This window comes from Aphis gossypii, chromosome 1 (assembly GCF_020184175.1).
Source record: "Aphis gossypii isolate Hap1 chromosome 1, ASM2018417v2, whole genome shotgun sequence".
NCBI classification, from domain to species: Eukaryota; Metazoa; Arthropoda; class Insecta; order Hemiptera; family Aphididae; genus Aphis; species Aphis gossypii.
The window spans coordinates 33,474,933-33,491,052 of NC_065530.1; the positions used below are offsets into that span (position 1 = coordinate 33,474,933).

Below are 16,120 nucleotides of genomic sequence, written 5' to 3' on the forward strand. Positions count from 1 at the left end.
AAACAAGGCGTGCGCATCTATGATTTATGTGCATGGCTTGTTTGTCAAAAGTGTTAAATAAAAGTTGTTTGTGACTGTGTTTTCCCATACGCTTTGATTCTTGGAAATTGCCATCAAATTTAATTGCGTATCGCTACGAGTATGATAATAAAATATTTAAATGCGAAGGACATTGTAGTACATGTAGATAAGTTAAAATAGAAAAGAAAATAGTGAGACGACTCCGTCGGCTTACTACATTCCTCCCCTCGAAGCTGGAAGTCCCCGACTTTCTTATTTAAAACCGTAAGGTTGTAAATTTGCATAGTGGGCCTCCGGGCTATTTCTTGCTGTAAGTGGAAATTCAATTATGTCATCGTCTTGATTTGTTGTTGCTGGTGGATTAAGCTCTTGGCTTTCCTCTTGAGCATGTTCTGAAAGTTGTGTTTTGCATTTTTCTGTTAATTTCGTCTTTATGCTGTGCATTATCATCAGCGTCATAATTATAGCGACAAAACTTATGGTCACATATAATGCATAGTTAAACATTTGTTGTATGTCTTGAATTTCCTTGATTTCTATGTTGATTTTGTTTTGACTGTCCAATTGATTTTTTGAGTTAGACACTAAGTGTAAGTCGTCCATGTTATTTGTTTTTACATGATAGTCTTTTATTAAACCGTTAGTCTCTATTCGTGGTGAATATTGGTTACGATCTATTATTGATTTTGGATTAAAATCTACGTATTCAGATCTGTAATCAATTTTTCCTGGTAATAATATGTCTCTTGTGGCGTAACCTTTGCAAGTTTCGTTTAAGTGTATTACTCCTACTCCTTCGAGTGTATGACTTGTTGATTCCTTGTCTTCATCACAGGTAACGAATAACACGTCATAGTTGGTTACGTATATCCATTCATTTTTGAATCTTTTTTTATGAAAGATAGTTGTACCGATTTGAACATGCATTACTTCACAATTGGTTGGAACTTTTGGTGGATCCTGTAATAGTAATACTTCGCATGTGGGTCTAATGTTACGAGGATGTAAAGGATTAACTTCAGGACATAATAGGAAGTCTCTAGCGTGTTTACAATGAGTATAGTAAAATTCATCATAGGTTGCATAGTGTTCTTTAGACTTACTTATAGCTAGATACTTATTAATAGGTTTTATATAAACGCAATCGTTGCCAATACATACTGGTACAGGTATTAAATTATATAAAATAAAATCATTTTGATAAATTAAAGGTAAAGAAATTATAAAAACTAGGTTGTCGTTAGCATAATAAATAGCAATATCTGAGAGTTTCACCAGTTCATAAATGTTAGTTATGTCTAGAGGTCGGATTTATATTCTCTTAAAATCCTTAAAATATGATGTTTTTATGTCACATAAAATAGGCAATATATTCTCTTAATATTCTTTTAAAATACCAGATATATGATGTTTTATGTCTTTAAATATGCAAAATATTCTTTTAATATTAAAAAAAATTCAGTTTAAATTTATTTTTTATTAATTTGGTTTTAAATATATTTAATTTAATTAATTTTACAATAACAATTAATAACTATATATTGTTCCATGTGTTCCGGTGTCATTTTAGTACGCCGGTTTGTAAGAATGTTCTTGTATATGCTGAAGGATCGTTCGACATCAACCGATGTCACTGGAGAATATTGTAAGTCGGCTACCATAGTCGGTGAATAATTTTCCGGAAGTTGTACTGTGTTATTTCCACTAAGAACTTGTCCAATATTTTTCAAAAATTTGTATCCTTTGTTTTTTTGTTGAAGTTGCAATATTTTTGTCTTTACTACTTCTCCTTTTTCTCCTGGTATCTGCTCAAGTTGTGTAAAAGTGTTTTCGATAATATTTATCATATCAACTAAGGCAGTATTTGATTTTTCCAAACTTTTGATAGTTGTAACAATTTGAAGAAAATTAGTTTTAATAAAAATTAAATCATTTTTTACTGACTGTAAGTGTAACATGTTTTTGCATTTTTCAATACTGACTGACGACTTTTCTTCACTTAATTTGTCTATAACATTTTTCAAACTCTCAAAATGATCGCAATTAAATACAGCGGCTTCCAGCCAAGTTCCCCACCTAGTTAATACGGGTTCTGGAGGTAATGGCACATTGGGCAATATTTCTTTGTACACCTGGACATGATATGGCGCTTTTAAAAATACTTTTTTTAGATTACTGATTAATTTGTTCACATTTGGAAACATTTCTCTGACCTTCTCTGCAACCCTGTTCATCATGTGAGCTACACACGTAACGTGAATTAAATTTGGGTAGAAAACTTTTAGTGTATCACCGGTTTTTGTCATGTATGGAGCTGCATCCGATAACATTAACAACACTTTTTCGTCATTTCCACCCAACGGCCATAATAATTTTAGTCCGTCATTGATAAACCGAGCAACAGTGGAATGATTAGTTTTTTCCAAAACTTTGCATGACAGGAGAAATGGGCTAGTTGGAGTATTTGATTTTAATATTCCCACCAGTAAATTTGCAACATAACGACCGTTTGTATCTGTAGTTTCATCTACAGCAATCCAAATATTATTTTCACCAATTTCATTTTTAATTTTTGTTAAAGTATTATAGTAGCACGGCTCTAGGTAATTTTTACGTAACGCACTTTCATCTGGTATATGTTTGCCAGTGTATTTCTCTAAAAATGTACGAAATTGAGGCACTTGCATTTTATACCAAGGTATGTTAGCTGCTACTAAGGCTAGACACAAATCTTTGTTAAACTCATTTAAGTCGTTTTCTTTGGGAGTAGCTTCTGATAAAAATAATTGTTTTGATGAAGTATTTAATTTACGTTTTAAACCATTTATGTGGACATTAGTATGTACATGTTGTGTTACCTGTGATTTTTTGGTGCAAGGAATATTTTTGTCACAAACTTGACAAAAAATTGTTGCACCATCTGTCGTGAAAATCGTTTGTTGGTTATTGTACGACGAAATCCATTGAGCAAATAAACTTTTTAAACTGCTTGCAGTTTTCGGCATATTTATTTTATATGTTATAGACAGTAACTCAGATATCAACACTCGACGCGACGCGACGGACAACTAGTAGACGACGAGAATAGTCGTGACAGCTAACGAAATAACCGATGTGCTATCGCAATCGATAAGGAATACATGGAGATTAATTTTTATTAAAACCCAAAAATAAATCATTTAGTGAACATTGTATTTATCAAAGTGCTGATATACGTGAATTCTGTTCATTATATGCCGATGTTAGAAAAATATTCTCAAATATTCTCTAACGTGTTAAATATTCTCTAACCCCTAAAATATGCTTTTTTATGCAAAATAAATTTTTTCCTGTGAATTCTGTGTTTCATGAATCGTAAAGATTTCTCACTCCCATTTAACTGCATAAACTAGAAACAAATATGTAAAATCATAAAAATCCAACCTCTACTTATAACCAATATTGGTAAAAAATGTCGTTCACACACTCTATCAGTATGACTTAAAGGACGATCTGCTCTAGGAATAAATTTACTCCATTCATCAAATAAAATCTATACATTTTAATTAAAATGTGGAGTTTAATATTATACTACTTAGTACTTTTACCTAATATATGTATTTATATATTTACATCATTTTTAGGAGTTGTAAACAGTGATGGATACTTAATATTAGGAGTTAAAGCTGTATGTTCCTTCCTATGTTTTTTATTCCCAACATCACAACCAGGAACAAAACATTTGCTGTTTTTACTCATTTTATAAAAATATATTAAGACGTTGACAGCCGTTAATAATAAATAATAATACAGTAATACACATTACAAATTGACAATTGTCAGTATTACATACTAATTCATATATAAGTTATAATATCATTAATTATTATGTTAATCGCCGGTATGCAATTTTGCAATGTAAAATATATCCACCTTGGATCTGCCGCCCGGTCAGCTGTTGATAAAAACAGGACACCAATTGAAAACAGCGCACTCTGCCGAGATTATCATCTGTAGTAAATACAACGTACCCCTCTAACAAGGTGGGAGGGTGTTAGCTGGTCCACCGTATATATCCACCTTGGGTGCCCCTAAAGCGTCCAGTATTTTGATGTCTGTACTACCCTCCCATAGTACAATCACATCGTAATTTTTTATTAGGTTAAGAATTTGTTTTTTAGTTAAGTTAGGTTTAGTTGAGTGGTCCGAGTCATATATCTGGGCAAGTATCGGATACAATGTTTTCGGTTTGCCATTAAAAATCCTTACTAAATGGTGAACCATGTTTTTCCATTCTTTTTGCGTAACCGCTCTATTTTCTTTTAGTAGCAACGCGCGCCCTTCCAGTTTCGTAACTAGACCTGCCGAGTGTCGACCCATTAATGCTCCTGATATCAGAATTAAGTTGTCGCGCCCTAGATTTGTAAACTCGAAATCCATGACTGCGTATTGAATTTTACTACAATTCATTACCCCAAAAAAAAAATACTTATGTCACCAAAAAAAACAAAAAAAAAAATAATAATAAAATAAAATGAAGTAGAAATAGAAAATTAAATGAAAATAATAGACAAAAAGAAAAAGATAGAGAGGTTTAGAACAAGACTAGATTATAGAAGCGTAAGTCTAACATAGTCAAATATGTCTGTTGCGTCTTCGGCACTGTCTATATAGGCTTTCAAGTATTGACAAAAAGGTTTTGTAAGTGGACGTTGGTTTTTTGTCATGTCGTGTGTAAAATGGTTTAGTGTTCTAGTTATGTTTAAAATTTCTTCAGCTGGAAAAGCTTGAAGTAAATTTTTGTTCGCTAGATCGATATGTTTTAATAAACAATTTGGTATTTCGTCGTGAACTAAAACATCAGCGTTGTGCTGTTCGCGTCCTATTACGGCGCTAAGTTCCTTTAGGAAAATATGTTGTTTAATTCTAAAACAGAAAAATAAAAGTAAAAAATTGTAGCGGATAGAAAAGTAGAGAAAAAAAAACTAAATTATTGTTAATATAGATTAGGCTTATTGACTTGAACTTTGTTCATCGTCGTAATACCGTTTAACATTATTTTTATGAATACGGTACTCGCGTCTACCTTTTTGTATTATGTTTTCGTTATCATGCACTAGTAACACTTCATATGGCCCTTGCCAATTAAAGCTTAGTACGTTTTTCTTATTATGCTCTCTAATAAGTACTTTGTCACTTACGTGAAGTTTGATTTCGTTTAGAGATTTGTCATAGTAAGTTTTGTTTGTTTCTTTTTTCTTAATTAAATTGTCCCTAGCTATTTTATGAGCTTCCTGCATCATACGTTTAAGATCGAATAAATAGTTATCGTAATTGTATTGTGGTTCTGGGTCTTTATTAAAAGCTGATGGAATATTTGGTTTAGTACCGAACACGAGTTCGTAAGGCGTAAAATTAGTTGAAGCTAACAACTTTTTACTAATATTATATAAATATTTTAAAAGTCAATTCATTTTTGCGAAATATTTTTTTAATTATTTTTTTAGTTCTAAAGAATTGCGTGGTCGTCGAATTGTGGATATGAATTTTGTATTCAAACAAATTTTGAATTGTAGACACAAGGGAGGGCTAGACTGTACATTCTTAGATATTGAATTATTTTCTGAACACAGAAAAGGATTTTTTTGTTCTTGGCTGTTTAAATGTTTAGTTTGTCAAATTAAAATAAAAATTGACTCAGAGAACACTTCTGAAACTGAATATGTAGGAGTAAATAAAGCAGCAGTTAGTGGTTCTATTGCAATTGGAATTGGTCATACACAACTGAATGCATTTTCAGCGTCTATAGATGTCCCGTGTATTTCACCTAATGTATTTATTAAACTGCAATCAAATGTTGGTGAAATTATAAATGAAATTGCGTGGGATGAAATATACCTGGCCGGTATGATAATTACAATATAAAATAATAAAAATCTTACAATATTTTTATTTACTTGTATATATAATAATTTATTATGTATACAGTAGCGTGCTAAAAAATTGTTATACTTACGTTAAAATTAGTACTTACTATATGTACAGAGTGATTCATTTAACCTCAGTCATTATAATTATATTTAAAAAAAAATTTTAAGTTCATATTTCGTAGCAGAATATTATTCGCAATATTTCGATCTATATAACAATCTTATTTTGGTGTACACTATTTATTTTCACCATTTAAACCACTTAATGGTGTAAGCGAAGTTATAAAACTAAGTATGATTCGTTATCTGGAGTGGTAAGATACTATAAGTTCTATCAAATTTATATTGCTAAATTATATACTTATAGTAATTAAATATTATATTGCTGACTAAATAGTATGATTTTATGCATTTAAGTTTAGAGGATATACTGGATATAGTTAAAAAAAATATATACTCTTACATTATTAATATACATTTTAGGCAACAATAATTGGGTTTAGAACTAAAAAAATTTTGTTCATTGGAATACGTAATCGCTATTGTTTAATATGCGAACGTTCAAAAAACAAAAACACAATATCTGAAACTCATAATTGTTTTTTAAATTGGAAAGGAACATCAACTGGTATGGAAGCTGACGCTATAGCTGAAGGTTTTGCGAAGAGTATTGAAATGCATGGTCTAATATATAATAAACTTATAGATATGAAGTCAATCATTATCATTTTTGTAACATTTTAGATATTTTCAAATGCAATTTTCTAGGCTAAAATTAATTTAACCTCCTATAGTTCTAAAACCTAATAATAGAATGAATTACTTTAATCACAATAATATCATAAATTACATTTCGTAATATTATATATGTATAACCTACTGTATAGCAGCAGTGGTACCCACTTATTGTCTTTTTAAGCTTTTAAATAGTTTAGTGAATTTGATTATTATACCTATAATATAATATTATATTTAGGGGATGGAGACAGTTCAGTGTGTAAGCGACTTCATCAAACTTTACCATATGGGCCAAAATTATTAGTAGATAAAATTGAATGTCGCAACCACATATTGAGAAATCTTGGTCAAAAAATATCCCAATTAACCAAAAATACTAAATATCCAGTGCACTTACGTAATTTATTAAATCAGAAACCAAAATCCAATAAATTTCGAACAGCCATAACTATGGCTATTCATTATAGAAAATCAGTATGTGATAGTGAAGTAAATAAAATTAAAGGTAGTTAATAAATTAATTTTTGTTTTTTACACAAATAAAAATTTTAATCACAAGTAAAAATAATATAAGTTAAATAAAATAATTTTAGATTTAAAAAAGGATATTGAAAATGGACCATCACATTTACTAGGGCAACATTTAAATTGCGAATCGTATTTTTGTAATGGTTCTAAAATCGGTGAACAAAATGTTGTACCTGACGCGGAAAAGTGTGGGTTAATGAGTGAAATATCACAAATTTACCATCAAGTTGTTGAAAATGCCCAAAGTTTGTTACTAGATGTTGATAATAATATATGTGAGCAATTTAATAGTATTATCAACAAACATATTGCTGGCAAACGCATTAATTTCGCTCTAAAAAATTCATATAACGCCCGTGTTGAAGCTGCTGTAGTATCTTTTAATACTTCAGGACAATATATTAGATCAATTCATAAAAAAATTACTAAGAAGAGTCCAGGTATTTATATTTTTCATTATTTAAACATTTATATTTTTATATTGTTTATAATTTTTTTACCTACATAGGAATAGTTGGTAAACAATTTTTGAAAGTTCGTGAAAGTAAATTGAGTAATTTACAAAAAAGAAGGCTTAATTTTCAAAAAGAAAAATATAAACGAAAAAAAAATGTTGGCCCCGAAGAACATTATGGACTAGCTGAACCATTAGACGATAACGAAACACCTGGGGATACAGATGAAAAAAAAATAATTTTATGAAATCATTATCAATTTCTAGTGAAGCTATCGATAAGTTAGAAAGAGATACAATTGACCAATCGAATTCACAAACGTGGCAAGTTGAACGCAGAATTCGCCTAACTGCATCCAACTTTGGTAGAGTTTGTAAAATGCGTTTAACTCACTTTATTTAACGTTTAACTACATCCTGCAAAGGAACAGTATATGATTTGCTTTACGGAAATGTAACAACCAAGGCGATGGAATATGGAAAAATAATGGAAGATATAGCTAGAAAGAAATTTGAAACTTTAACCAATTTTAAAAGTTTTAAATTGTGGTTTGTTTATCGACAAAGATAAACCATACTTAGCTGCTAGCCCTGGTGAATAGGATTTATTATATTTATTATATTAATGTATATTATGTATAATGTATATTGTAAATTATGTATATATTGTATATACCTACAGATAAAGTATATATTTTATTTTCTGCAGATGGTTTGGTAGGCGAATAGCTCTACTTGAAATTAAATGTCCTTTATCGATAAAAGATACCATTGATATTCAAGTTGCAGTCGACAACAAAAAGGTACAATAAAATAATAATAATTATTATTTTATTTTATCATATAGTTTATAATAATAATAATTATTATTATTATAAACTATGATACAAATAAACATGAACGATTTCATATACATAGTGCGTATGTTTAGTATATTATACTTACCTATCTATCTATGATTTTTATTTATAATTTACAGATACCTTTTATAACTATTGTAGACGGTCAAATGAAACTAAAAAAAGCGGGCAAGTGAGTACCGCTCTGCTGTACATTAGGTGCCGTATGGATCATTATTATGTATTATAGGAGTGTTAAATTTGAATCCAATGATAGTTATCATTGTATACGAAAAACGATTCTGAACGAAGATGATTTGTCAGCCTAGGATATAATTTCTAGTGGTTGGTGAAAAAGGTGGTTTATGTTTTAATGGCCTGAATACAACAAAATTTAAGTTCTTTTATAATAATTGTAAGCTAAACTTATGAAAAACCTTGTATTAAATTTTCAACTCTTAGCTACTTATACAAAAATTTTTATGAAATATACCTACAAAATAATTTGCAAATATTAATGATTTTGACGAAATGTATGAAAAAATCAAAGTAATATCACCCCAACCACACATTTTTTAATTGAATGTTATCTAAGATCAGATAAACCTTGGCTAATAAAAATGTACAATTTATTCACAAAATATATTTATCTTATTTTATTCAATTTAATATCACCGAGCATAAACTCGTTATATTATGTAAACATGTTAACATTTTATTTCTCCTTATATTCTAAAATACACGATAAAAAATCAATACATTCATCACTTCGTTCAAAGTATAAAATTAAAATCAAAAATAAACTATTATAAATTTGAACAGCAAAAATTAATATATAAATATAAAAAAAAAATAAAAAACAATAAAAAAACAATAAAAATAAAATTCAGAAATAAAAGGTAATAATTTGAACAGCAAAAAAAAAAAAACAAATTAATTATTAAAAAAAATAAAACCTAAATATCAACTACTAGGTATTCCAGTAAAAATCTCCGAAGAATGCTGTAAGAGAATTCAGCTTTCCATTAATAATATTTTGTTGAATCTCCACTTTACCGAAATCTTTTGCCAACATAACACACTGAAAAATTATAATATAAAGTTTAGTTTAAACTCAAATTTAAGACCATATATTATCATGGGTCTTACTTCTAATATATTTGTATTTTTTGGCAAATGAAATGCTATGTTGGGGGCAATAGTTTTAACGATATCGAAAATTCTAAAACCTCCCCCAACATGATCACTGCACATGGTTTCAATAGTGTAGGATTTAGTTTGGGAGTATCCTGGACCTCCCCATGGAGGTGACATAAATACAACGTCGGCTTTTAAACTTGGATAAATTTTAAATATGTCTCCCACTATAAATTCTATTTTATCGGCCACACCATATATCTCAGCATTATGCCGTGCCATTCTTATTTTGTTGGGGTCGATATCAACTGCTATAACTAAATAAATAATTTTGTTAAAACATATGAAGTATTATATTGCATTGTAATAATTATACCTTTTTTGCATATCATGGCTAGTTGAATAATATTTCCACCTGCTCCACAAAAAGGATCACACACGATGTTATTTTCACAGCGTTTTGCTATATGCTCACTTAACACTTCTGGACACACTGAATAAAAACTCTCTGTAAATCAAAATATAGTTTCAAAAAATAAAATTTTACACATTTTCTTGTTCAACATTTAGTGTCCTACGTGTGCTTTAATATTAACAACGATAAAATCATAGCCAATTTCTCAACATAAATATATGTGCCTTACCTAATTATCTCTAAATAACCTCAATACATATTATATAGTATTTTGGAAAGAAAAAACATTAAAATGTCTCATATAAATTCAATTACCTTCGTCCAATTGAATTCCACTATTAAATTTGGAAAACAACATATACCTCATTGCCCAGTATTTCATCGGTATCTGTTGGTTTTGAAAATTATGATGTGTTTTTTTTCCAGTGTGATTCTAACATAAAAATATAAAAAACTAAATTGATTTAATTATAATTATGCTTATACACATTTTTTCCCCTAATTAATTTTATAATATAGTGTAATGTTATTATACACGTCAATTCAGTATAGAATATAAAGAAAAATGAACAATAAATTTATTATTACCAAATTTAAAAAATTACGAATTTTTTATTCCCGTACCACGGGGAAGGCTGTGTACTGCAGAGGGCGCCAGGTATCTGCAGGATCTTCGTTGACACGAAACTACCTCCGTGCCAAGTGACCCCCTTGACGAGTTGGGAGTTGAGGGGTTTTTTGTCAGGGTTTTCCTTCCCTTAGGGCATTTGCTCATCGCGAGTAGGTTGCCTCCGACCTGCCACCTCCAGCCAGCCAAGACCAGAGGAAGCTCCGATACCAACCACTTAAGGTCAGTACCGAGGTTGGGACCGCTTGGTAAGACCTAGTTAAAGGCCCGCAAGCTCCTCCACCACGACAAGGTGGGTCCCGTGGGAGGAGGATTACAAGATTAAAGAATATTTAATAATAAGACAAACTAAATAACTGTACAATTGTGCAATTTATATACATGATTATTTATTAGAATTTAAATTCAACATAATTAATAAAAAATAACCATGATAATAGCCATTATACATTATATCTTGTAACATCAGCCATAATAAATAGTGTTATTAAACATACAAAATATTAAATATATACAGTATTTATCTATGAATATAATATTAAAAATATAAATTACTAAAACTGGCCAGTACCAGAGAATATATTTTTGAAAAAAATTATGACATTTTAGTCTAATATATTTATATAAGTACTCAATTTCGAAGTAAAGCTATTCAAACTATTTTATTTAAAACGAACAATTGGTTATGTAAATATGTGAAATTATCACTTCTGACAGCAAAGAAAATAAAATTAAAATAGTATTTACTGAAAGTAGTTTTTTTTAAGACTAATACATAACTAACTGTAAAATTATAATTTATATTCTTAAAAAGTTAGTTCCCTTCATTAAAACTTATCATTTTAGAACAAATTAAGGAACCAGATATGCCTCTAGACCCATTTCACTTATTTTATGTCTTCGATAGTCAGATGCAATATTTTGATATTGAATTTTAAATTTGATTTAAATATTAAAAACTAATATTTAAAGAATCTTTGTCGACATTTTATTGTTTTACCTAAATGTTAAATAAATCAATGCGTTTGTAGTTTTTTTCAATAAAATCAATTTACCTATATTCCAATTTGCCCGTAACCATTTTATAAAAATTAGAAGTTTTGTCGTGTATTGTATAATAGTATTATTGAGATTACTGATTAATCAGTGGCCACGGACTAAAATAATATAATGTACTAAGAACGTACAGGCAAGGGGATGACGGGGGGAGATTGGAGATTTCACACATTTTCGGTGATTTGGCTGATTGGTTATTGTTTTCAGCGCATCTATGTCTATTCAGTGTCTCCGTGGCGCGTCGCAGTTTTTCACGTAAGAACATATTAGAATTTAGAATGTTACTGAACGTAATTTTTTCGTTTATGGATTTTCCTCGTGTTCGATCCTTTTGTTATATGCAAAGTGTCGACTTTCCACTTGCATACCCTGTCTTTTCGCTATTAAGTTTCGTTAATAAAAATTTTCACTTTTCAAGTATATTAATATCAATATTACATTATGTCTGGTTCAGAGAGTTCCGACTCCAATGAAACTGTCAGTGTTGAGGCTTCCAAAATCAAGTAAGCATAAGTAACGTCTTGTTTAAAATTTACATACTATTAACTATTAAGTTTATTAACTAAATCTGATCTTTTTAGTTTTTAATATACTGAATTACCTACCTGTATATGCTAGTAATCGGTCAAAAAAGTAAAAAAAAAATTGCAAATTGAAAAAAAACGCATTTAAAATATCGAAACTGAATTATAGCGAAAAATAATTCATTGAATGTTTAAGAGAAAACTCGTGTTTTTATAGTAAATAGTTAAAAAAAAAAAAAATAATATTTGAAATGCCAATAATATTATCATTAAAATAAGCATAATACTTTGAAGATTAAATTATTTGAAGAAAATGCCAATCTAATATCTAAATAAATGTTGAAAGTTGCAAGCATCCGTGACTTATACTCTTTAAATAATAACAAATATTTAAAAAAAAAACATTTACTTCTTTAACTTTAAATATTAAAATAAAATAACTGTACAACATTTTTGATGTATTTATATGACATTAATGGGTACTACTAATTTAGTAGTAGTCAGTAGGATACTAAATAGTAGGAGAACACTGTAGGTAAATGGATTTTATTATTATATGATTATTATTTATTAGGTATGTAATTAACAGATGATGTTTGAGTTTACAAATTTTTTACAAGGCAGAAAACTCAAAAGTTGTTCTTACAACGATTGGAGAGAATAATATTTTTAATATTGTAGTAACTGTATTTTTTTATGAAAAATAACTTAGGACAGTAAATTTGTTCATAAGTCTATGAACAATAATTTTAATTTCAACCTATGCGCATGATAATAGACCTAATATATATATATTTATAATAACATAAATTTAATGTTCTGGCCTAACAATAAAAATTGTGTTTGGCAATATTTATTGGCTGAATGAGCGTTTGTCGGGTTACTATTATTATTATTATAATATCGTGCGTGCATAGCAACGGCCATCTAATTATTTATGTATTCTACACTTTTCTTTCAGTATTTTATTTTTTATACAACGGGCGAACACCCGCAGCCGGTATTGAAATTGAGTACAAAACTTAGCTTATAAAATAAATATTCTTTGTCTTCCGCAAACAAAAATACGTCATAAATGATTCTTACCAATGAATCGAAATTATCCGAAATAAAAAACTCTCCGAAATAGAGTCCCCGACCGGTCCAACCATCCATCGACAACCAGACCAATTTCATGAAGAAGCTAAATTATTCATCTCACGCCGAAAAAATGATCAAAGTGTTGGACGCGACTACAGCCACTACTGTCTCACCAAAAATAACAATGTAACTCCGATGTGCATGTACTTCGTGACTAATAAAATGTAAATAATATTTTTAATAGAAATTACAAAACTGTTTTCGGGAAAACATGAAATGGGTCCTTTTTGTTCAACTAAAATTTCTGTTATCGACATTTCGAAAAATAAAAATTACTCAGAAAAATCGAAAATTTTAGTTGTCTACAAATAACTCAAAAAAAGCCAAAATATTTTTATTTATATGGACAACACTAATAGAATTATTTGGTGAAAATATATATTATTTTCTGTTATTCGTTTTTAGTTATAAACATATAAAAAAATGATATTTTTTTCAAACTGTTGGAAAATTCTTACTTTTAACCTGTATAATGCAGCAAGGATATTATTCTATTCACTATGGTCTATGACACCGGAAATTACCCCCGACGTTTAAAATTGAAGCAATATTTTGACACAGACAGCATTTTTGTATACAGACACAAAAAAAAACACACACACATAATTGTAAAATCGATACATTCATCACTTCGGTCAGAATCATTAAATCAAAAGCTATTCAATTAATAATTTCTATTAATTATATAAATTTGGTATCTCAGTTAGAATAAAGTACAATGAATGGCTAAAAACGTCTGTTTGCGCTAATTGATAAGACAAAAATGTTAATGTTTTTTAATGTTAAATGTTTTTTACCACGGATAAGACAAAATATATATATTTATAATAACATAAATTTAATGTTCTGGCCTAACAGTTAAAATTGTGTTTGGCAATATTTATTGGCTGAATGAGCGTTTGTAGAGTTATTATTTTTATTATAATATCGTGCGTGCATAGCAACAGCCACCTATTGATTTATGTATTCTACACTTTTGTATCAGTATTGTTACTACTGTATAGATTTAAATGATCAGAAATTCTCAATATTGTAGTTCAAATTTTATTTAATATCCATTGAATAGATATTGAAACTTTGTAAGTCGATACCAGAATCAAATGCATGATACACAGGTAAAATGATTTTATTGAAAAAACCTACAAAAACATTAATTGGTTTACATAATATTGTTTAGGTAAAATAATTAAATGTCGACAAACGTTTTATAACTATTAGTTTTTAATATTTAAATCTAATTTAAAGATTATTACTATAATAATTGCATATTACTACTTATCGAGGAAATAAAATAAGTGAATTTTGTTATAATATTTAATGAAGGAAATTGCATTTTTAAGAATATCAATTATCATTTTACAATTTGTTATAAATTTGTCTAAATTATCTCAGTCTTAAAAAGCTACCTATAGTAAATAATATTTTATTTTCATTGCTGCCATAAGTGATAATTTCACATTTTAACATAACCTATTGTTCGTTTTAAATAAAATAGTTTGAATACCATTACTTTGAAATTGAGTACTTAGGAATATTTAAGTAAAAAGTCATTATTTTTCAAAAATATATTCTTTGGTACTGGCAAGTTTGAATTCTAATAAATAATTATGCAATAAATTACATAATTCTATAGTAATTTTGTTTGTTTTATTATTAAATATTCCTTAATCTTGTAATAATAATAATTTAGTAAAGAAAAGTTGTAAATCATCTTAAGAGGGTATATTAAAATATATATATTACTAATTGATAATTATAGTAGGTACTTTACTTTATTACATATGAAAAGTTTCAAAAACTAACATAAAAAATTAAAAAGCGGGCAAGTGGGTACCGTTCTGCTGTACATTAGGTGCAGTATGGATCATTATTATATATTATAGGAGTGTTAAATTTGAATCCAATGATAGTTATCATTGTATACGAAAAACGATTCTGAACGAAGATGATTTGTCAGCCTAGGATATAATTTCTAGTGGTTGGTGAAAAAGGTGGTTTATGTTTTAATGGCCTGAATACAACAAAATTTAAGTACTTTTATAATAATTGTAAGCTAAACTTATGAAAAACCTTGTATTAAATTTTCAACTCTTAGCTACTTATACAAAAATTTTTATGAAATATACCTACAAAATAATTTGCAAGTATTCATAGTTTTGACGAATTTTTGTCAATATTTGAACTTCAAATGCTAATAAAAAAAAAATTGTGCCTATGTATTCTTATAATTTTTTAATCACTATAATGATCTGTTAGAAATATAATAATGCCAGCCGCAAGCTATTAAAATAAAAAATGTCTGTTTACGCTAATTGATAAGACTAAAATGTTAAGCTCCCACGGAAGTGAAAAAATATATTTATTTTTAAAAACATAAATTTAATGTTCTGGCCTAACAGTTATAATAATTGTGTTTGGCAATATTTATTGGCTGAATGGGCGTTTGTCGGTTTTTTATTATTATTATTATTATATGGTGCGTGCATAGCAACGGCCACCTACTGATTTATGTATTCTACACTTTTGTAACAGTATTGTTACTACTGTTAAGATTTGAATGATCAGAAAATTTCAATATTCTAGTTCGAATTTTATTTAATGTCCATTGAATAGATATTGAAACTCTGCAAGTCGATACCAGAAACAAATGCATAATATACAGGTAAATTGATTTTATTGAAAAAACCTACAAAACCATTAATTGGTTTACATAATATTGTTTAGGTAAAAC

The 16,120-nt window shown here is 28.6% G+C and overlaps 2 protein-coding genes across 3 annotated transcripts in view; one reads left to right on the top strand and one right to left on the bottom strand.

Annotated features, from left to right (window-relative positions):
- Positions 1 to 9,417: 9,417 nt before the first annotated feature.
- Positions 9,418 to 10,597, bottom strand: LOC126549711 (trimethylguanosine synthase-like). The gene is made up of 4 exons (XM_050199814.1): positions 10,357 to 10,597; positions 10,003 to 10,134; positions 9,639 to 9,943; positions 9,418 to 9,570 (listed from the first exon to the last, which is right to left on the bottom strand). The coding sequence occupies exons 1-4, from the start codon at positions 10,421 to 10,423 to the stop codon at positions 9,460 to 9,462; spliced, it is 615 nt and encodes a 204-aa protein (XP_050055771.1). The 5' UTR covers positions 10,424 to 10,597; the 3' UTR covers positions 9,418 to 9,459.
- Positions 10,598 to 15,882: 5,285 nt separating this feature from the next.
- The window catches only part of LOC126549705 (uncharacterized), a 33,924-nt gene continuing 33,686 nt past the window's right edge, over positions 15,883 to 16,120 (top strand). For both annotated transcript variants that reach the window (XR_007603821.1, XR_007603822.1), the window contains exon 1: positions 15,883 to 16,051. The gene's annotated coding sequence lies outside the window, so the exon portion shown is untranslated. The remainder of the gene's footprint in view (positions 16,052 to 16,120) is intronic.